This window comes from Malus sylvestris, chromosome 7, assembly GCF_916048215.2.
Source record: "Malus sylvestris chromosome 7, drMalSylv7.2, whole genome shotgun sequence".
Taxonomy (NCBI): Eukaryota; Viridiplantae; Streptophyta; class Magnoliopsida; order Rosales; family Rosaceae; genus Malus; species Malus sylvestris.
In genome coordinates this window covers 29,168,633-29,191,942 of record NC_062266.1, presented here as the reverse complement: position 1 = coordinate 29,191,942, position 23,310 = coordinate 29,168,633, and the positions used below count along the sequence as shown (strand labels likewise).

At 40.5% G+C, this 23,310-nt stretch overlaps 2 protein-coding genes and 1 long non-coding RNA gene across 3 annotated transcripts in view; 2 read left to right on the top strand and 1 right to left on the bottom strand.

The window, feature by feature from the left end:
• LOC126629094 (clathrin light chain 2-like) overlaps positions 1-7,437 on the bottom strand; it is a 58,244-nt gene extending 50,807 nt beyond the window's left edge. Inside the window, exon 1 of the mRNA XM_050298983.1 lies at positions 7,337-7,437. Within this exon, the coding sequence (XP_050154940.1) occupies positions 7,337-7,414 (78 nt within the window). The 5' untranslated portion in view covers positions 7,415-7,437. The remainder of the gene's footprint in view (positions 1-7,336) is intronic.
• Positions 1-23,310, top strand: part of LOC126629089 (putative receptor-like protein kinase At3g47110) — a 169,721-nt gene that overhangs the window by 5,163 nt on the left and 141,248 nt on the right. The window lies entirely within an intron of this gene.
• LOC126629106 (uncharacterized) lies at positions 12,928-22,009 on the top strand. Its single transcript, XR_007625664.1, has 3 exons — positions 12,928-13,084; positions 13,175-13,251; positions 21,485-22,009. It is a non-coding gene; the product is annotated as an uncharacterized LOC126629106 (long non-coding RNA).

Sequence of the window (23,310 nt, the reverse complement as noted above, 5' to 3'; positions counted from 1 at the left end):
GTTTCACTCTTGAAATTGTCTTATGGAGATCTCAACAAGACAATTCTCAATCAGCATAGGAAACTACCGACTGCTTGTTCAAGCATCGATTCTCAAGGAAACGAGTTCAAGGCTTTGGTTAACTGGTTCAAGGTGAAAGGAAGCCTAGAAGAATGGCTGAATCGGTCAATTCAAAGAGTAAGCATGTCAACCAATCTGCAGAAGCATTCAGATCTTATTCAGAGAGTAAACATTGCCATTGACGTAGGGTCTGCTCGGGATTATTTGCACAATCGCTCTCACAGGCCAATAACCGATTAACATTCTCTTGGACGATGGCCTGACTACCTGTTTTGGTGATTTCGGTTTAGCATGGTATTTGTCAGATGCTTCTTCCATACTTCCTTCACTTAAAGGACATGGTGTTTGCACTCAAAATATACCCATTTTTACTTATTTGGGCAATTTGGGTAAAATATGGCATTTGGAGGATTAATATGCAAGAAAGCTAACTTGGAGAGATATTTGGTGCAAGTGGGATAGGTTTTACACTATAATATTGTTTCTTCTATTTGTTTGGATGGTGGAGGTTTGTCTAGTCTTTGTTTAATCAAGATACATGCATGTATGGCAAGTAGATGGAAAGGCATCACCAAGCTTTCGGGCAAGGAACATGTGAAAGAAGCCAACTTGCTTCTTTTAAATGTTAGTTTATTACAAGTGGGAAAACATGTGCTAAAAACATGTGGTGGAGATGCAAATCCCCTTTTAATATTGTTTCTACATGCAAGTTGGCAAAAGGAAATGCAAGCTGCCCAAGCTTCTTTCGGGCAGGTACAAAACCTCAGCATGAGGGTTTCCTCCAGACCTCTATAAAAAGGAGCAGATGCACAAGGATTATGGACACTCAAAACAACCAATCAAAACTCTACTCAAATTAGCTCATCAGCTTCCTTGTAGACATTTATTTTTAGCCAAAAGCCTTCTTTTATCTAGTTTATTAGCTCTGCTGCTCACTTGCAGTATCGATCTCATTTGTAGCTTTTATGTACTCATTTCCAGTCATATAAATTACAAGCAATCTGCAATTTTAGTCACTTTCCTCTGTCATTTATATTTCCAAGCAACCTTGTCATTTACATATTGTTCTATCTCTCCATATAAGTAAAGTCCTTATTTTTAAGGCAAACAAAGAACCTTAATTTGAGCAACTCCCACTCAAATGGCACAATCTCTTGATTTGAAGTCAAAAGGCGCAACCTCAATCATTCAAATCCCGTCTACTAGCGGCATCTAGTAGTGGCACGCCCGCACCCACCAATCTCGTATGTGAAGTAAATCCCCGGCTTGCCCGCAAGGCGCCATGGCGGATTTAGGGAGCGAACATATTTTGGCACGCCCGGTGGGATACTTATATGAAGTTAGATCATGAACAATCCTTATGTTCATGATTTTTCTGCTTTTTCGAAGTATGAGGAGGATGACGGTGTTGAAGAGCGCCCAAGCTATGGCTATCACATAGAGCCAACCTATGAGTTGCCAACTTATGGGTACATGGCTGAAGAGTACTCAAGTCCCATGAAACATGATTGTCAGCCAACTAATGGCCATCAAATAAATAATAATCTTGCAGATTGGCCAACTTATGGCTATGATGAAGGTTATTATTCTTTTGAAGACAATCATATTCATGAATACTATGATAGGCCAACAAATGGCTTTGAGTATCAAAATGCTTCCAATGAGTACATAGAGCCAATATATGAGATGTCAACTCATGATCATCCGGATGAAAAGCTCTACAAAGAGGATGTGGGCAAATTAGAGAAGGTGTCCAAACTCCATATGGCAAGCATTGAATATGGTGAAGAGGTGACTAAGTGTTTTAAAAAGGTGGAGGAAAGCTATACAACTTTTGGAGAAGCTTTGAGAAAGTTGATAGATTAAATGTGTCAAATCCCCTCTACAAAGCACACTCACCCTACTACAACCAAGGAAGAACAAATCATACACGTTGATAAAGGCCAAATAATGGCCCCACCCAATGAAAAATCTATGAAAATAGATATGGTTGTAGAAGACCAAGCCGACATATCAAAACCGATAACGGCTAAGATGGAGCTTGTGGCTATTGTAGGCCAAACACCAACGCTCGGGGGGCACGAGCCCACACCTCATGTGGAGCTCGAAGAAGAAGAAAATAGCTCCTACACTCTTTCCCGCCAACACGAGCATGTTGTCCACATCGAGATCTCAAGGAGGACAAAGCTTGGGATCAAACATGAATGGCCACCTCCTATGGTTCCCAAGCTATATGGCATGACCAATTTAAATGGTGGGTATGATTTCTCTACACTCAATTTTCACTCAATTTTAAAAAGAGAAAAAGATTTGAGTGTTGAGAGAAAAATAACACTTGAGCAGCCAAGGGGCTTCATCCAATCTGCCCGAATGGCTTTCTTTTGTGTTATTCTTTTGTGCATTTTCTCCAGTACCTTTCTCCTAATTTTCCTTTTCCTTCCTTTCTCTTTTTCTTTCTTTCTTTCTTCCTTTCTTTTCCTTCCTGTCTCTCTCTCACCTGTCTTTCTGCTGCCCAAAACACTTTTATATCTATGTATCTATATTTATTATATTATATTATATGATAAAAGTGTTTTGCCCGACAGGGGCTGTATGTACATATATGTTATAGTATGGGGATGGAGAATATATATATATATATATATATAGTATTATAATATATTTTATAAAATGTTGCCCGAAAGGGCTATATATATAGTTTTTTGATATATATATTTTATATAATAAAAGTGTGTTGCCCGAAGGCTTTTTGTATGTGTATATTATATTATATTATATGTATAGCTTTTAAAAATGACAATAAAGAAAAATATAAAAAATATATGGCTTGCTTTTGTAATTTGCCCGAGTGGGCATTTCTGTTGCTTAACTAAGGGCTTTCTTCCTTTGGTGTTGGTTTGCCCGAAAGGGCTTTTGTCCTTTTTATGTTTTACTTTTTAAAGAAAGCCTGACAAGTCTTTCTTTTTATTCTTTTTTTCCACCCCTTGCCCAACAGGCCCTTTAATTTCCTTTTTCTGTTTGCCCGAAAGGGCTTTGTTTTCTTTGTGTGTTTCTTGTGCTGTTACAAAGAAAAGATATAAAAAATTTAAAAATTCCAAAAATCACAAAAACGTGTTGCTCTCTTGCTTTTGTTTGTTCTTTCCTGCTTTCTTTACCCTTTTTTCTTGTTATGGGGCTTTATAGAAAATATAAAAAAACTGAGCAGTCACCCAAAGGTCATTTCCCTTTCTTCTATTTTCCTCTGTCCAAATGGACGTAGTTAGCCCGAACCTAAAACCATCCAATGACTACATTTTCCACAAATTTCACCCAGAATCTTGGAATTGGGGGTTTTATAAAAAGCCAAATCATGGCTTTCCTGTGCAAAAATCTATCAGACAGCTTCTCAATGGCTATTGCAAAAGAGCAGGGGGTTATCTTGCCCGACTGGTGGTGCCTGATGGAACCATAGTCATGCCCGACGGGCATGGCGTCTTCTTTGCTGACTCTCACATCGTCGCCAACAGACTCTACATGTCTCCCCAACTCTCACCAGCACCTACAACCAAAGCTCGGGCTAATTCGGCAGTTACCATTGGCAGCTACAAGAAAGCTCGAAGAAGATAGCAGAAAATGGATGTTGTAGTTTGCCCGACTGGGTTTCCTTTGCATCTGCCCAACAATCTTTCACTCAAATATAGCTGGGGAGCTTTATATTGAAGATTTTGTCACAAAGCCTCCCAAAGTCTCAGCAGCTATTACAGAAGAGGCATGGAATGTTACAATTGCCCGATGGAGCTATAATCTTGCCCGAGGGACATGATATCTTCTCCACTACAATTGATTCAGATATTGTCAATCAAATGTGGGGCCCCACATTCGATCTGGCAAACATGAAGTGTTCTTGCCACAGTTGCAGCTCTTCTATTGGAACTACATCTTCTGCTGATCAAACCATGATTGAAAAATTCTCAAAGTTGAAGCGATGACCATGAAGCATCATCTCAAAAAAGAAAAGAATAAGGTTGACGACCACTCCACGGTCTCCACTGCCTTCTGCTTCTGCTCTCCTATTGGCTCTATTGGCTGCAACTTGTAGCATTCTACCATCACACCAGTAGCAACTGCAACAGAAGCTTTTGATTTTGCTTCCATTTGATTATAAAAAAACCTGTTAGCCACCAGCTTTGATGGGTGAGAGTTAGAAAGATGGATTTGGGTTCTCAAAACAAATTGAAGAACTGGGGTTGAAGGAAGTGCTTTTGCAGCTCGCCCGAATGACCGACGAGGCTTTGTTTGAATTTGCCCAATATTCATCTGTTCATCCACTTTAGCATCACCAAGCGTTAATAAACATTGATCCCACACTTGCACCTGCATCTTGAAAAATGGCGATGGTCTGGGCATTTTCTTTCTCCACGATGATGCCAAACGCCTCCTCAAGTCCCATTAAAATCTCAACTGTGTCAGGATAATCGGCGCCAACTCCTGCAAGTTTTGAGCCAGCAGACACATTTATATCTTCAGTTAAGGCTAGCTGCCTCTTCACTATGCCACACACCTTGGTGATCATCCCCGGTTTGACAGCACAAAAAGCTTAGAAGCGCCCAGATCGGGCACTGATGGGTGGAAAAAGCTTTCCAGTAATGAAAACAGAAACTGATTTCACATCAGAGCTCCTGCTGCTAGGTGCCAAAGCGGGCTTAAAAAGAGGTGGGAATAGCCGTAAAAGCTTGGGCAATGGAAGCCATTGAAGTTGGTAAATGAGAGATCTGATATCGAAAGAAAGGAGGCAGATCACCGAAAGGGAGTTTCACTTTTTCATTATTTCTTTCTGTCTTGTCCTTTTTTCCTTCTCTCTTATCTTTTCTATCCCTTTCTTACCCGAAAGGGCACCTCATTCTCACTTTTTTATTATTTCTTTCTCTTTCTGTTCTTTTCTTTTTTTTTCCATTCTCTTGTCCTCTTGTCTCCTTGTCTCTTTCTTTCCCTCTTTCTTTCGACTTTCCCCAAAAAGTCTATATATATATATCTACATATATATTATATTATACTAGATTATAGTAAAAGAGACAAAGAGAATCACTTTGCCCGAATGGGCCTTCTACATATATATATATATATATATATATATCTATGTATGTATGTATGTATTTATATTATATTATGTTATATGAAAAGAGGCCAAAAGAAAAAGACAAAAAAGAATAGTTGCCCAAGTTTATTTCTCTCTTAACTCTCTTTTCCAGTTTGCCCGACTTCGAGCATTTTTCTAGTTTACTATCTCGATAACCAGTGAGGATGCTCCCATGTTTTTTGGTATCAAGAAGGAGCACAAGCCAGACAACATTCTTTCCAATGCTAGTTGCACTACCACATTGCTTTGCTCATTTTGCCAAGTTTATCAACGACAAAAGAACCGAAGGGGTATATGTGCCTCTTCCTTTGACATCATTCTTGGCAGCATTGGGGTTGTAAGTTTCACAAACTTTGCTCAAATTTGTAAAACTTGGGGGGCACTGTTTGCACTCAAAATATACTCATTTTTACTTGTTTGGGCAATTTGGGTAAAATATGGCATTTGGAGGATTAATAAGCAAGAAGGCTAACTTGGAGAGATATTTGGTGCAAGTGGGATAGGTTTTACACTATAATATTGTTTCTCCTATTTGTTTGGGTGGTGGAGGTTTGTCTAGTCTTTGTTTAATCAAGATACATGCATGTATGGCAAGTAGATGGAAAGGCATCACCAAGCTTTCAGGCAAGGAACATGTGAAAGAAGCCAACTTGATTCTTTTAAATGTTAGTTTATTACAAGTGGGAAAACATGTGCTAAAAACATGTGGTGAAGATGCAAATCCCATTTTAATATTGTTTCTACATGCAAGTTGGCAAAAGGAAATGCAAGCTGCCCAAGCTTCTTTCGGACAGGTACAAAACCTCAGCAGGAGGGTTTCCTCCAGACCTCTATAAAAAGGAGCAGATGCACAAGGATTATGGACACTCAAAACAACCAATCAAAACTCTACTCAAATTAGCTCATCAGCTTCCTTGTAGACATTTATTTTTAGCCAAAAGCCTTCTTTTATCTAGTTTATTAGCTCTGCTGCTCACTTGCAGTATCGATCTCATTTGTAGCTTTTATGTACTCATTTCCAGTCATATAAATTACAAGCAATCTGCAATTTTAGTCACTTTCCTCTGTCATTTATATTTCCAAGCAACCTTGTCATTTACATATTGTTCTATCTCTCCATATAAGTAAAGTCCTTATTTTTAAGGCAAACAAAGAACCTTAATTTAAGCAACTCCCACTCAAATGGCACAATCTCTTGATTTGAAGTCAAAAGGCGCAACCTCAATCATTCAAATCCCGTCTACTAGCGGCATCTAGTAGTGGCACGCCCGCACCCACCAATCTCGTATGTGAAGTAAATCCTCGGCTTGCCCGCAAGGCGCCATGGCGGATTTAGGGAGCGAACACATGGCTTTTCTTTTTTGCGCAAATAAATTATAAAGTATGGAACGGGAAGTGAGATGTGAGCTTATAGTGATGTCTACAGCTATGGAATTCTGCTATTTGAGATGCTGACTGGTAAGTGGCTGACAGATGACATGTTTAAAGATGGTATGAACCTACACAACTTTATCATGATGGCTTTGCCCAAATGTGTGGAGGAAGTATGTCATCCACTGCTTCTTCAAACAGAAGAAAGTAACACTAGCACTAAAGCCACATACAATGCGGGATATCGTGCCCCAGATGATGAAGGACATAGAGTTGAGGCATGCTTGATTTGCGTTGCAAGAATAGTAGTTGCTTGTTCTGCAGTAATGCCGAGAGAGCGAATGGACATGAATAATCAATTTAACAATTTGATAACAAATTCTTGAAAACTACCGAAATCAAAACCACAACTTCCACTCAGTTTCTCCCCAACAGAAATATCAAACCAACCCAAAACCAACAACTTTCAACAAAATTGCACAAAAGAATCAAAATTTAATTGTTATACCCTACCTCCTCCATTCTCTGAGAGCCAAGCCCTCCTCAGGCAGCATCTCCGACGGAGGCGGCAAAGTCGGATCGTCGGACACGCCAAACCCTCTATCAAAGCCCTGGCAGTTTGATTCGGCGTAGATCGACGGAGGAGAGAATGCCTCCGACGCCGGGTGAGTGGCGAAAGCGTCGTCTACGGCGGAGCCTTGGAGGATTGGGGAATCCGTGGCGGAGACCCTGAGCGACTCGGAGTCGACGAAGGAGTCGAATCACTGGGAGGAGGGTCTGGGGTCGTAGCCAACCGTCGTCGTCGAACGGGCGAGTTGAGCCGGTGGTCGGGACCGAGTCGTCTTCGGGCTGAGGGAACGAGGCCATGATGCACTGATGAGCGAAATGCTCCCAAGGGCAAAACTCACGCAGGAAGAATATCGGCACGCTTTATGTTAGGCTGGGCCGACTCTGTTATGACCCTAATTAGCTTAATCATAGTTAGGCATTGAATTAGTTAGTTAAATGGGACCATTACAAGTAATTAGGAAAGTTGTTAGAATCTGTTAGCTGGCAGTGGGTTTGGGAGTATTATAAATAGTCCAATGTGTAATGGCTTTGCCCAATGGTTAATTTGATAAAAAGAAATATAAACAAAAAAACATTTCAGAGCTTTGCTCACTCTCCTCCTCCCCTCTCCTTCTCTATCCTCCGTGTTACTTGCAGGTTGATTAAGGGCCTAGAGATTTGGATCTTATCAATGGTATCATCATTCTCGAATCCTGGTTTCCCTCATGTGCACGCCCACCCGACCCGTTTTCCTACCATGGATGCAAGCCTCTCAGTTGGAATCGACTCATTCGACGCTTCGATGCGCTCGATGCGCGCTGCGTTCCGTGAAGCTATAAATTCTGCTCTGGCACCCATCCGCCATGAACTTTCTCTGTTACGCCGTGATTTGGCTCTCGCCGCTGAGGGAGTTTCTGATCCAGCCCCGACGAGTTCCGATGACACTGAATCAATTGATCTCGGTCATCCCGGACTTCAAGGAGATGATAATCCGCCGAGAATTCCATCGCCAATCGAAGTCCATTCCGTCCCACCATTGCTTTCGTCCTCACCGTTGTTACAAGCACTGGCAACTTCGGCAATCAGGCCACAATCGACTGCTTCTTCTGCAGCCAGAGTTCCGAAGATGGCCACAGTGGTACAGTTGCTACCAGTTGGTAATGAATCAGTCTTCAAGCCACATGCGACTGATCCAGTGGCAACCACAGTCACCATTCCACTGCTAGATCTTGAGAAAGCCATGCCAGTTGCAGCAAGTGTGCAGAGCCTGGGTGTTCCTCTACGGAACGCAAAAGCCACCGAATCTACAGGTCTCTCTCAACTAGCAGACCAGGAAACCAATACGAACACCACGAAACATCGCCATGAGGTATTGCGTTCTTTGATTTACAATTTGTCAATCGGGAAGGCCAAATGGCATTGGCTTCTGCTGTTTATTCTGGCGTATTATCTTGGTGTTATTTTGGTGATGTATGATGTTTTGTTGACTGAAATTAATGGATGGGTTAATTGGTATCTTGTGGGTGAAATTGTGAAGAAAAATTTCTATGCATTGCATCTGTTTGATGATATGTCTAAGAGGCATAATACGAAGAATATGTCATTGAGTAGCAACCTGGAAGCTTTGGATATTGTTGTACTTGTTTGTCGTTCTTTGACTAAAGATCTTGCAGCTAGTTTCACTGAGGAGAATGGGACATTGGGTCATATCAATGCTTTCAAGCAGTTCCTCTGCTTATCATTGTTACATAGTTGTGCATTGACAGTCATGGCCATTTCCCAGCTTGACTATTCTATTTTCACCAGCTTGTTATCGAAATTGAATCAGGAATTGTGTAATAGGGTTGATGTACACTTCGATGCTGTTTTCTTTGTCAATTGTGTAGCGAATGACCATATTTTCCAACAACCAGGTTGGTGTCACACTTTCACTAATCCTTGTGACAATATATCTTATCAAAGGGTTGTCTTCAATTAGAGGAACAAGTTCAATCAAAGGAATTATAAAATATGGTTGATGGAGAGGCCCTGCATTCTCCTCTCTTTCACGGTAGTAGAAGAAAATGGGAAGAGAAAGGGTTTCGGGTTTGTTCAGTTTGACAAAGAGGACTCAGCTATGCCTGCTACTAGTGCTCTTAATGCTACAATCAGTAAAGGGAAGAACCTATATGTATCGATATTTGTTCAGAACAGTAAAAATGATAACAAACTCCGGATCTTTTCCAACACTCCGAACCCTGTGTTGTATCAAGAAGTGGTCTGCTACACAGGTCTACAACTTGCTAAAAATATTACAGAAGCATGTAACAATCGTGTTTTTGGTCAAATCGTGCTCTTGCTGGTGCAAATTGTTACAACCTTGATCAGGCTCTTGGAACAATATGCTAACTTGAAGGGGCATCAAGATGGACATTTCAGACAAGAAGAGGAAGTGTTTGCAATACTCAGCTGTAAACACCGAAATGATCCTCTCAAAATCAAGGCAAAGTTATTCCCTTATAATTTCCAGAAGCTGCTTCCTACTGTTCTTTTCCTACCCTTGGTTATTGAGCAAGATAATGCTTGGAAAATTGCCATATTATTTTGTGATGCTGCATTAGATACTATAGTATTACAATTCCTCTTGGAGCTATTGGGTGTAAGAAAGGCTAGTGTGGGTATTGTTAAAGGAGAGAGAGCTACAAATGAAAATGTGCCTGATATCAAGACTTGGGCCATTTTGTTTGAAGATCATTGTTTCATGGTTACGGAGATGTTATATTTGGTAGAGATGAATCAACATTTTCTTGATGACGCCTACTTATCTGATGCCTTGCCACTTAATCCAAGGAAGTCACTGATTGCACAGACCTCTTACTTCAAGAAAGTCATTTCCATGGTTGCCAACAATCTCACAAGTTCCTTCAATTTAGAGTTTGCGGTCAAGCTTCTTTTTCAGGAGGATGGAACAACAACAGCTTCAATCTTATTTTTCTTATTTCATGTAATGCATTTCAAGGAGCGTGGGAAATCTGGGACAAAAGAGCACAATGGAGGTAATATTACGGAAGCTATGTTCCTTATTGTTGATACAAATGTTCCCAGTGTACAAGAGAGCTCCATTACTCAATACATGGCTGAATTGGCGAGGCATGTGATTATGGTTTCTTCTGCACCCACACTTTCTGCCATTATTGGGAAATCTTATAATACCACAAAGCTAGCAATAAAGGAAATAATGCTGGAGTTGCGTGCTGATAAGATGGGTTCTGATGTGAGTGCTTCTAAGGCCAATGGATACACTTCATTGATGTTAGCAACAAGAGGTTGCCCCGCTACGCTGTGCGAGTTTTTGATTACTTTAGGGGGAAAATGTGATGTTGCGAATGCAAGACACGAGACAGCACGCCTACTTGCAAGGAAAATTGGGATTAAAAACTATGCAGAGAATATGATATTGGATGAGCTTGCAAGCAGCATTGTTTTTGTAGTGTGGAAGTATATACAACTTCGTTCAACTTTTCTTGGTGGTTTTATGATTGCTTTTGTCCAAGGGTGGCGCCTCACTGTTGTATTGCTGGCCACCATTCCTGCCATTGTCATTGCTGGTGCAATCATGGCTACTATCATGTCAAAAATATCATCACGCGGACAATCTGCTTATGTAGAAGTTGGCAATATGGTAGAACAAACAGTTGGTTCCATTAGAACAGTTGCAGCTTTCACTGGGGAGAAACAAGCAATTGAGAAGTACATCCAGTTCTTCTTTTTTAACCTTGAGGACAAGGTTGTTCTTAAGGGGTAGGCAATGTTATGACCTAATTAGCTTAATCATAGTTAGGCATTGAATTAGTTAGTTAAATGGGACCATTACAAGTAATTAGGAAAGTTGTTAGAATCTGTTAGCTGACAGTGGGTTTGGGAGTATTATAAATGGATAAGGATTGTCTGCCCTCCTAGTTGTGGTGCCCTTCCATGCCCTCCTATTTTGTGCGGTCACGGTTAAGCCATGTCAATATTTTATATTAATTTTTTAATGAGATAATAAGACAAAAAATAATAAAAATATAAAATATTAACGTGGCTTAACCGTGACCGCACAAAATAGGAGGGCATGGAAGGGCACCACAACTAGGAAGGCGGACAATCCTTATCCATTATAAATAGTCCAATATGTAATGTCTTTGCCCAATGGTTAATTTGATAAAAAGAAATATAAACAAAAAAACATTTCAGAGCTCTGCTCATTCTCCTCCTTCCCTCTCCTTCTCTATCCTCCCTGTTACTTGCAGGTTGATTAAGGGCCTAGAGATTTGGATCTTATCAGACTCACTGGGCCTTCATTTGGTCCCTGACAATATCTGGTCCAATGTTTGAATTCACTTCCCTAGAGCCCGCTTCCGCTCCTCGATTCGCTACCCAGAAGATCAAGTTCTCAAGGTTCGATGTTTCCTCCTGAACTTCTTCCCTCCTGCTCGATTTGGATTGGAACGAAAAAGCTCCAACATGGGATCAATTTCTTCCCCCTCACCGATTATTTATTTCGGCATTGCATTCATATTGGCTTTCATTTTTATTAATTTTGGTTATGTGATTAGTGATTATTGTTCGTCATTTTATTTTGGGTTTTTCTTTCTGTTGTTTTTAGGGTTTTCTGCTCTGCAAATTTCGATCAAATTGTCTGCATTTGAATTATTTTGTAATTATCGTAATTTATATTGGGTGGAATTGGCCTTTCTATTCTCCAAAATCTTTTTTAGGAATTGCATTTTGCTTAAATTTTGCGAGTTCAAAAAAAAATTGAGACTTTTTCTGATTTTAAATTATTTACACAGTTCCAAAGCACTGTGTGTTAAACGGTGGAATTTTGATTGAGATTGTAGTAATTGCCGTACAAGTTTATACTTTTGTGTGGAGAAACCAGCTGGATTAATAATCATCTTATTTTGATCAAATTTTGCAGTATAAATCACGATCGCGTATTTTTGTTTGTATCAGTGCATGCTATTGCTAATCACCAAATTAATTACGTTTGTTGAATTTTTTGGAATAATTATTTTTTAAATGCCTGATTACTTAAACCTCACTGAGAGAAAATTTTAGGGCATTGTGCACAGGTAATTGGAGCTACTGCAACGTTTTATCATTGACATGGTTGGAATGTGTAGAAATTTAACGGTGAGGGAGTAAATTTCTATTTAAAATAATTCAAGTGACAGTGATCATAAAATTCAGTGGCAAATTGATAAAGTAGTCTTGAACCAAATTAACCATCTACTTAGAGATACATTAACAAACATCTGCATGCACATTTATTCCTAATATTGTGGACACTATATAATGATTGCCTACGATATTGTTGTTTACCAACTTGCATTCCAAATTTGAAAGATCATCTTTTACCATATGGTGCACTTTTACTGAGATTGTAGCGTTTATTGTGATTAATTGTTCAGTTTACATGTTTTTTGTGGTGCACCATATGGTGATGCATAAGCTTGAGAGGTCCTCTGGATTTTGGTAGTTGCAAATTTGCAATGATCAAGAAACATGGGACATGGTACTAGAAAATGTGTTTGTAGATTCAAAAGTTAACTGTTGTTAATGTTATTATAGTAGAATTTCATTTGATTTTGATGTTGGGATACGATGAATCATGATCGGGTTATGATTAATGCTAATTAATGATATGAATCAAATGCTTGCAATGTGTAATTATGATTGGATTAAAGGAGTTTGGGCTTTTTCTCCAATGAAAGTTATAAAACAAATTGTAATTTTAGGTACTTCACAAGTCAGAGGCCAAGTCTTAAAATATCCTTCGTAATGTTTTCAATTTTTGCAGTGGGATACTGAGATTTGAACCAGTCCAGGGTAAAAAAGGTTGATAACGTTGCACAAGACTGGAACTTGCATAGTAGTTTAATGTTCAGTTCGTGGAGCGAGTAATTTGTTATCGGTACAATTGGTTTCTCTTTACATGCCTATACTCCCAAGAGATAAATTCAGGTATTGCATGTTCAATTTTAGTTGTTTTTAAAGTTAATCATCCATTGCTTCTTCTTTGATTCATGTTTGTTTCTCGCAACCAAAAACCAGAACCTTGCTTCTCCAACTCTTTCTCGCAGTAGAACTACATCTACCACCAAGCAGGCTCTTCGAGCTTCAGTCCGGGGGTAAGCTTCTCTCTTTTGATTGGATTCAACCATCGATCTGGTTTTCTGGTGGAAGTCATAATTTTCATCCCAATTTTTGTTCGAAAATCTTAAATTCTCTCTGAAATTTGAGAAATGAAGATTCTCTGTTTGTTTTTGTCTGTTGTGGAGACCCAATCTGAATTGTGTGTTCTGGTCGATCTTGGATACTTCCCTTAGAATTAAGGGAATTAAATTGTCCCAATTATGGTGTTTTTTTTTTTTTTTGGTGTTAGATTTCTTTGATGATAACAAAAAGGATTAGTGGATTTGTGTATGCGATGAGTTTTAGTGATAATTATACCATTGCAGTGAGTGGATTTTCGGACGTTGAGTTTAACGAAAAAACTGCGGTACTGTTCGCTTTAACGAAAAATCATATTTTTACACTAAAAAATCAAATATGGTACTATTTACTTTACCCTTTATTTTGTCTTTATCGTTCAACAACAACAACAACAACAAAGCCTTTTCCCACTAAGTGGGGTCGGCTATATGAATCCTAGAACGCCATTGCGCTCGGTTTTGTGTCATGTCCTCCGTTAGATCCAAGTACTCTAAGTCTTTTCTTAGAGTCTCTTCCAAAGTTTTCCTAGGTCTTCCTCTACCCCTTCGGCCCTGAACCTCTGTCCAGTAGTGACATCTTCGAACCAGAGCGTCAGTAGGCCTTCTTTGCACATGTCCAAATCACCGGAACCGATTTTCTCTCATATTTCCTTCAATTTCGGCTACTCCTACTTTACCTCGGATATCCTCATTCCCAATCTTATCCTTTCTCGTGTGCCCACACATCCCATGAAGCATCCTCATCTCCGCCACACCCATTTTTTGTACGTGTTGATGCTTCACCGCCCAACATTCTGTGCCATACAACATCGCTGGCCTTATTGCTGTCCTATAAAATTTTCCCTTGAGTATCAGTGACCTATGACGGTCACACAACACGCCGGATGCACTCTTACACTTCATCCATCCAGCTTGTATTCTATGGTTGAGATCTCTATCTAATTCTCCGTTCTCTTGCACGATAAATCTTAGGTAGCGAAAACGGTCGCTTTTTGTGATCTTCGCTAGATTGCTCCGGTCATTAGTATGGATAAGTATATAAATGGATAGAGATAGGAAAGCGAACACAAGATGTACGTGGTTCACCCAGATTGGCTACGTCCACGGAATAGAGGAGTTCTCATTAATTGTGAAGGGTTTACACAAGTACATAGGTTCAAGCTCTCCTTTAGTGAGTACAAGTGAATGATTTAGTACAAATGACATTAGGAAATATTGTGGGAGAATGATCTCGTAATCATGAAACTTCTAAGTATCGGAGTGTGGTATCGTCTTGACGTGCCTTATCTGTCTCATAGGTAGATGAGGCATCTTCTCTGGAAATACTCTTCCTCCATCCAGGGGTGGTATCTTTAACTGGTGGAGATGCACAAGGTAATGTATCAATTTCACTTGAAGCTTACTTGTAGTTTCAGGCTTGGTCAAGCGCGATACAAACCATGTAGTAGGAGTCCCCCAAGTCGCCGAGCTAGGGGATCTGCTGAAAGAGGTGACAGACAAGGTAAGCAATCATAGCTCCGGCTGATTGTTCACAGTCTCCCTATCTTGCAGGCAGCATGAAGGATAAAGAGAAGAAAATGAGAAGAGATGATATGGGATACTTTTGCTTTTGAAGAAGTAACTTTCCACAAGCTTATTCTTGAACTGAGCTGGAGGGTTTTCTGGTTTCCTCCAGAGTATAAGGCCGACTGAAGAATTTGAGGGTCAAAACAAGTCCATCAAATCTAGAGTACGTTCGACCCTGCTGATATGGGATACTTTTGCTTTGACAGAGTAATGGATGTATCGGCACGTGTGCTGTTACGCTTGTCTCCACATGCTTCCTTGTATCCTTCTCCCTTGCCCTATCTATTCCTCAGGCAGATGCGGTATCTTCCCTGGAAGCATAAGATGTTGAAGATGAGTACTCGAGAGCAATGTCAGGTAAGTAATCAGGTAAGGGGTTCCAGGCAGTCAGTTCCTGGCTGGAAGCTTGATTCCAAGTACTGACTGATTGCTCTCTTTCTCCTTGTCTTGCAGGTAAGAACAAGGTCAAAGGAAAAGACAGGGAAATAGCATGATATGGGATACTCTTGCTTTTAACCCTGATGATATGAGATATTCTTGCTCTAGTATAGCTTGTTTGCAGAGGTATTATCGGGGGGAAAGAAAGCTGAATATTTCGAAAGGCTTCGTTGGGAGTGCCCTCTCAGATATGAGGAAGGGTTGAGCATTTTTGCAGGTCTGCCTGTCCGTTGGGGATGGAGGTCGACATATATAGGAGTCTCCTTAACAACAAGTACTAATGCTATTCCTTTACCCTACTTGGTCATAGCACAGTAGTGGGAGCTGCCAGCTTCACATGTTTTAACGTTGTCAGAGCATTTTGAAAAAGTGGTTTGTGGTATCTGGAAAGCTGATGTTGCGTGTGAAGATTACAGACAGCTTTATCCAAGGAGATCCGGCTCTTGAAGTTGGGAAAGTGTTGCCTCTTCGGTTTTCGAACAAGCAATCTTATCGGGGATCTGGCTCTCGAGATTCGGAGAACGATGCCTCTTCGATTTTTGAGAAAGCAATCATGCTGGGGGTCTGGCTCTCGAGATTCGGAGAGCGGTGGCTCTTCGATTTTTGGGAAAGTAATCATGTTGGGAGTCTGGCTCTCGAGATTCGGAGGGCGGTGCCTCTTCGATTTTGGAGCAAGCAATCTTGTTGGGAGTGTTTTCTCGAATGTGAGTGAAGGTTGGGCATGTTTGCTAGTCTACCTTGCCACGAAGCACAGAGGTTGACACACAGGGACTTTCCAATTATCCTGCAATGGTACTGTTCCTTTACCCTCTTCGATTTTTGAGAAAGTAGGCATGTTGGGAGTCTGGCTCTTGAGATTCGGAGGACGGTGCCTCTTCGATTTTGGAGCAAGCAATCTTGTTGGGAGTGTTTTCTCGAATGTGATTAAAGGTTGGGCATGTTTGCTAGTCTACATTGCCACGAAGCACAGAGGTTGACACACAGGGACTTTCCAATTATCCAGTGGTGGTACTGTTCCTTTACCCTTGTGGGTAATAATATGGTAGCTAGACCTTCAAAATTTATGTGTCTAAACTTTGTTAGTGTTGTTTCTTTGCTATTCTTTTACCCTTCTTGGTCAGAGCGATGTAGTGGGAGCTACAAGCTTCACGTGTTCAACTTTGGCAGAGAACTTTGGCAAAGTTATCTGTGGTACCCATGAGCTACTGTTGCGTGTGGGAAGTGGGTGATTGAACAGTAAGACTCATGTGCTTTCTACTTCACCAGAAGTCTTCGACCGAATGCCTATAATTTCCGCAAAGCTGAGTGTGCGTGTGACAGGTGCTGACAAGGCTGGAAAAGTAGGTGCCTCTTCGATTTCTCAGATCGGCCATCGTGGTCTCTGAGCAGCCCAGCTTTTGAGAAAGCAAGCGCCTCTTCGATTTCTGAGATCGGCCTTCGTGGTCTTTGGGCAGCCCAGCTTTTGAGAAAGCAAACGCCTCTTCGATTTCTGAGATCGACCCTCGTGGTATCTGAGCAGCCTTGCTTTTGAGAAAGCAAACGCCTCTTCGATTTCTGAGCAGGCGCCTCTTCAATTTCTGAAGCTCCGTCGAGTGCAGATTTTTATAGAGGCTGGCATTAAGTTCCAAAGCACCCTTGAATCTCCACCAGTAGAAGCTCCATTCTTGCACTTCTAAGATCTTGATTTGTCCGACCTCTTCTCTCTTCAACACCTTTGAAAATGTCTGGCCCCTCCGACCGTCGTTTTGACTTGAACCTTGTTGAAGAGGCAGCCCCGCCTTCTCCTGACAACATATGGCGTCCATCCTTCGTCTCCCCTACTGGTTCTCTTACCGTTGGGGATTCCATGATGAAGAATGATATGACCGCTGCGGTGGTGGCTAGGAACCTTCTCACTCCAAAGATAACAGACTACTTTCCAAACGGTCTGATGAGTTAGCTGTTAAGGATTCTCTGGCTCTCAGTGTTCAGTGTGCAGGTTCTGTGTCTAATATGGCCCAACGCCTATTTGCTCGAACCCGCCAAGTTGAATCATTGGCGGCTGAAGTGATGAGTCTCAAACAGGAGATTAGAGGGCTCAAGCATGAGAATAAACAGTTGCACCGGCTCGCACATGACTATGCTACAAACATGAAGAGGAAGCTTGACCAGATGAAGGAATCTGATGGTCAGGTTTTACTTGATCATCAGAGATTTGTGGGTTTATTCCAAAGGCATTTATTGCCTTCGTCTTCTGGGGCTGTACCGCGTAATGAAGCTCCAAATGATCAACCTCTGATGCCTCCTCCTTCTAGGGTTCTGTCCAGTACTGAGGCTCCGAATGATCCCCCTCCGGTGCCTTCTCTTTCTGGGGCTCTACCGACTGCTGAGACTTCTCCTAAGCAACCTTTGTGAAGGCTCCCTCTTGTTTGTTTATTTTGACTTATGTATATGTACATATTTGTAGCTTATCGGGGATATCAATAAATAAGCTTTCCTTCATTTCAACGTATTGTGTTAAATACACCAAAGCCTTCTTCGCTAAGTTCTTTGAATTTTCTTTTGTTGAAGCTTTGTGAGTGGAGCATGTAGGTTGAGGTAGTGTTCCCTTAATTTCCTGAGTGAGGAAAACTTCTCGGTTGGAGACTTGGAAAATCCAAGTCACTAAGTGGGATCGGCTATATGAATCTTAGAACGCCATTGTGCTCGGTCCTGTGTCATGTCCTTCGTTAGATCCAAGTACTCTAAGTCTTTTCTTAGAGTCTCTTCCAAAGTTTTCTTAGGTCTTCCTCTACCCCTTCGGCCCTGAACCTCTGTCCCATAGTCGCATCTTCTAATCGGAGCGTCAGTAGGCCTTCTTTGCACATGTCCAAACCACCGTAACCGATTTTCTCTCATCTTTCCTTCAATTTCGGCTACTCCTACTTTACCCCGGATATCCTCATTCCTAATCTTATCCTTTCTCGTGTGCCCACACATCCAACGAAGCATCCTCATCTCCGCTACACCCATTTTGTGTACGTGTTGATGCTTCACCGCCCAACATTCTGTGCCATACAGCATCGCCGGCCTTATTGTCGTCCTATAAAATTTTCCCTTGAGCTTCAGTGGCATACGGCGGTCACACAACACGCCGGATGCACTATTCCACTTCATCCATCCAGCTTGTATTCTATGGTTGAGATCTCCATCTAATTCTCCGTTCTTTTGCAAGATAGATCCTAGGTAACGAAAACGGTCGCTCTTTGGTATTTCTTGATCTCCGATCCTCACCCCTAACTCGTTTTGGCTTCCATTTGCACTGAACTTGCACTCCATATATTCTGTCTTTGATCGGCTTAGGCGAAGACCTTTAGATTCCAACTCTTCTCTCCAAAGGTTAAGCTTTGCATTTACCCCTTCCTGAGTTTCATCTATCAACACTATATCGTCTGCGAAAAGCATACACCAAGGAATATCATCTTGAATATGTCCTGTTAACTCATCCATTACCAACGCAAAAAGGTAAGGACTTAAGGATGAGCCTTGATGTAATCCTACAGTTATGGGAAAGCTTTCAGTTTGTCCTTCATGAGTTCTTACGGCAGTCTTTGCTCCTTCATACATATCCTTTATAGCTTGGATATATGCTACTCGTACTCCTTTCTTCTCTAAAATCCTCCAAAGAATGTCTCTTGGGACCCTATCATACGCTTTCTCCAAATCTATAAAGACCATGTGTAAATCCTTTTTCCCATCTCTATATCTTTCCATCAATCTTCGTAAGAGATAGATTGCCTCCATGGTTGAGCGCCCTGGCATGAACCCGAATTGGTTGTCCGAAACCCGTGTCTCTTGCCTCAATCTATGCTCAATGACTCTCTCCCAGAGCTTCATTGTATGACTCATTAGCTTAATACCTCTATAGTTCATGCAATTTTGTACGTCGCCCTTATTCTTGTAGATAGGCACCAAAGTGCTCGTTCGCCACTCATTTGGCATCTTCTTCGTTTTCAAAATCCTATTGAAAAGGTCAGTGAGCCATGTTATACCTGTCTCTCCCAAAACTTTCCACACTTCGATTGGTATATCGTCTGGGCCTATTGCTTTTCTATGCTTCATCTTCTTCAAAGCTACAACCACTTCTTCCTTTCGGATTCGACGATAAAAAGAGTAGTTTCTACACTCTTCTGAGTTACTCAACTCCCCTAAAGAAGCACTCCTTTCATGTCCTTCATTGAAAAGATTATGAAAATAACCTCTCCATCTGTCTTTAACCGCGTTCTCTGTAACAAGAACCTTTCCATCCTCATCCTTGATGCACCTCACTTGGTTTAGGTCCCTTGTCTTCTTTTCCCTTGCTCTAGCTAGTTTATAGATATCCAACTCTCCTTCTTTGGTATCTAGTCGTTTATACATATCGTCGTAAGCCGCTAACTTAGCTTCTCTCACAGCTTTCTTCGCCTCTTGCTTCGCTTTTCTATACCTTTCACCATTTTCATCAGTCATATCCTTGTATAAGGCTTTACAACATTCCTTCTTAGCCTTCACCTTTGTTTGTACCTCCTCATTCCACCACCAAGATTCCTTTTGGTGTGGGGCAAAGCCCTTGGACTCTCCTAATACCTCTTTTGCTACTTTTGGGATACAACTAGCCATGGAATCCCACATTTGGCTAGCTTCCCCATCTCTATCCCACACACACTGGGTGATTACTTTCTCTTTGAAAATGACTTGTTTTTCTTCTTTTAGATTCCACCATCTAGTCCTTGGGCACTTCCAAGTCTTGTTCTTTTGTCTCACTCTTTTGATATGTACATCCATCACCAACAAGCGATGTTGATTAGCCACGCTCTCTCCTGGTATAACTTTGCAATCCTTACAAGTTATACGATCCCCTTTCCTCATTAGAAGAAAATCTATTTGTGTTTTTGACGACCCACTCTTGTAGGTGATCACATGTTCTTCTCTCTTCTTAAAGAATGTGTTGGCTAAGAAGAGATCATATGCCATTGCAAAATCCAAGATATCTTCCCCATCGTCGTTTCTCTCCCCAAAACCATGGCCACCATGAAAACCTCCATAGTTGCCTGTCTCCCTGCCCACGTGTCCATTTAAATCTCCTCCTATAAATAACTTCTCCGTCTGAGCAATTCCTTGCACCAAGTCTCCAAGGTCTTCCCAAAATTTCTCCTTCGAACTCGTATCCAACCCTACTTGAGGTGCGTACGCACTAATCACATTGATAAGTTCTTGTCCTATTACAATCTTGATTGCCATGATTCTATCTCCTACCCTCTTGACATCTACAACATCTTGTGTCAAGGTCTTGTCCACGATGATGCCAACACCGTTTCTCGTTCTATTTGTGCCCGAATACCATAGTTTAAACCCTGAGTTTTCTAGATCCTTTGCCTTACTACCAACCCACTTAGTTTCTTGTAGGCACATAATATTTATCCTTCTCCTCACCATAACTTCCACTACTTCCATAGATTTTCCCGTTAAGGTTCCTATATTCCACGTTCCTAAACGCATTTTGGTCTCTTGAACTCTACCCGTCTGTCCTAGCTTCTTCACCCTCCCCCGTCTAATAGGATCAAAGTACTTCTTTTGTGTGTCCCGTGTAAAGTTGATAGGAGCATATGCTCCTAAACAACTTTGAGTGGAGTCGTTCGAAAAGAAGTTTCTATGGCCCCCTTGCTCATTTAACACTGCATCCGGGTGCCGATGGAGATACAGCGACCCTTGCTCACTTATCACTGTGCTCGGGCCACACAACGCGCCACTTACGGGTGACGCCCTAGCTTTAGCGCAATTTTGTTCTGAATTCATTTTCATAAGGATTCGACGTGATCATGGAGTGCCGGCTGTCGACTACCTGACGCCCTCCCCCTCCTCCTTTATCCGGGCTTGGGACCGGCAATGTAAGTACATAGGCGGAGTTTTATTTTGTCTTTATCGTTAAAACTAAAAAATTTTAAGCCATTTTCATTAGTTTTCTTAAAAACTACCCTGTCCAATTAAATTATGAGTTTAACAAAGGTTAAAGTGAAAGTTTAATTAAAAGAAATTATCCCTTAAAACCCCCCTATTCTCCGCAATTCGTTCTAGATTTTACACATCAATGGCTTTCTTTATCATTTTTTCTTAATGGGTTATCGATTCCTGTTTTCAGCTTTCCCAGCTTGAGTTCTTCTCTCTCAGAACCCAGCTCGAGTCCTCAGGTAAAATCCATCTTCCATTCTTCCTTGGTTTTTTCTTCTCAGCATTTAACAGTACTATTCTCTTTATGTTTGGGTGAAATTCTGTAAATTTTGTATTTTTTTTTATCAAATTTGATTCTTAATTGTGGAAATGGGGTTGAATATATTGTGGTATTAATTTTGCACACAAAGATTGAGGGGTTTGTTTTTATGCTTTCAAGTTTGGTTATTGAGAGGTTGAACCTTATTTAAGTTTTTATTTAGTTTTTGTGGATATGAAAATCAGGGCTGCAGACCCTCATCCATCACATTTTAGTTTCTCTTTTTGCTTCTCCCTTTTGGTATTTTGTGGAACCAAATTTGTAATTTTTGTGTATTATGAAAGTTGAATACGTGGGAATCAATCAGTTCTTCATTTTTCATGTATATGGAGAATGCTGTTTTCTGCACTTTTATGGTTTTGGGTAGTATACTGGTATTACATTTTTTTATAAAACTTATGGTTTTTTTTTTTTTTTTCAGTTTTATAACAAGAGTGAACTCTAAGGGTTAAAATTTTCATAGTTTTGGTACTTTCCTTGGTGAGAGTTTGGTTTTGAATTTCTTGGTAAGCGAATCAATTTTTATATATAGTTTTTTAATATTAGGAAGAAATGAAAACGAATTTTGCTTTTTTCGAGTATTTCATCAGTACTAGCTTGCTGTATTTATTATTCTGTAGGTGTAAATATAGTTCCCTAAGCAAGCTTGCTTATTTTTCAACTCTTTAACTGATGTGTGACTTCTAACTGTAATTTTTCGTATTTCTTCTTTTATGTTTTGATTATTGAATTTGAAATCACTTAATGAAATGAAATTGCCAAACCATGTTAGAGTGTAATTTTACGCGTTCCATTTGAGTTTACAAACAACATTTGCATTCATATGTATCTTTTGTTCAGTGCCTATCACCTGTTTGATAAAATATACCAGAGAAACACACACGCCCGCACACACGGTTTTCTCAGTTCTTTGTTCTCTGTTTTTAGATGCTTCTGCATTTAGAATTTCATGGGTGAAATGCCTCTGGGCATTGGGTCTAAATTGCAGGTGTGAAAACACAGAGCCAGCAAAGCTTCGGAGAGAGGATGCATGAGTTTCCGATGATGGTAAGTCTATTCCTTCATTTGGGTAAAGCATATTAATTGTGGTGTATTTGGCAAAAACTCAAGACCCTTTTATGCATCTTTTGTTTTGATTGGTTTGTTGGATGTCAGCATCTTTTATTAAAAAAGCTTTTAAATGCAATCTACAAGCTACTTTTAAAAGTTGTTGTCTGGAAGCCATTACTTTTAAAATAAGCAGCGTATTTTACTTTTGCCAATTTTACTGCTTAACTTTAAAGTGAAGCAGTTTTTTTTTTTCAGGGTCACTCTTTTAAACATTCTAACCTCTTGTACGTTTTCTCGTCTCCTTAATGAATAGTATACTTTCATAAAAATGAAAGAATAAGAGTATTTGCTACGTCACAGATGCATCGCAATTTGCAAGAGTAATAATTGTGAGAGTAGAAAACTAGCCAATTTACCATTTGCATTACGGTAGAAAACTACCTAGTGGAAGGTAGAAAACTAGCTAAGTGCAAACCTAGCTAACATTCCACTAAGGTAGAAAACTAGCTAAGTGCAAAACTAGCTAACATTCCACTAAGGTAGAAAACTAGATAACATTCCACTAAGGCCGAACATTTCATAACTAACGTGTAAGTCACTTTCTGCTATCTATATGATAGTTCTCTCTGTTTTATTTTTTTTAAGTCACTAGAGAA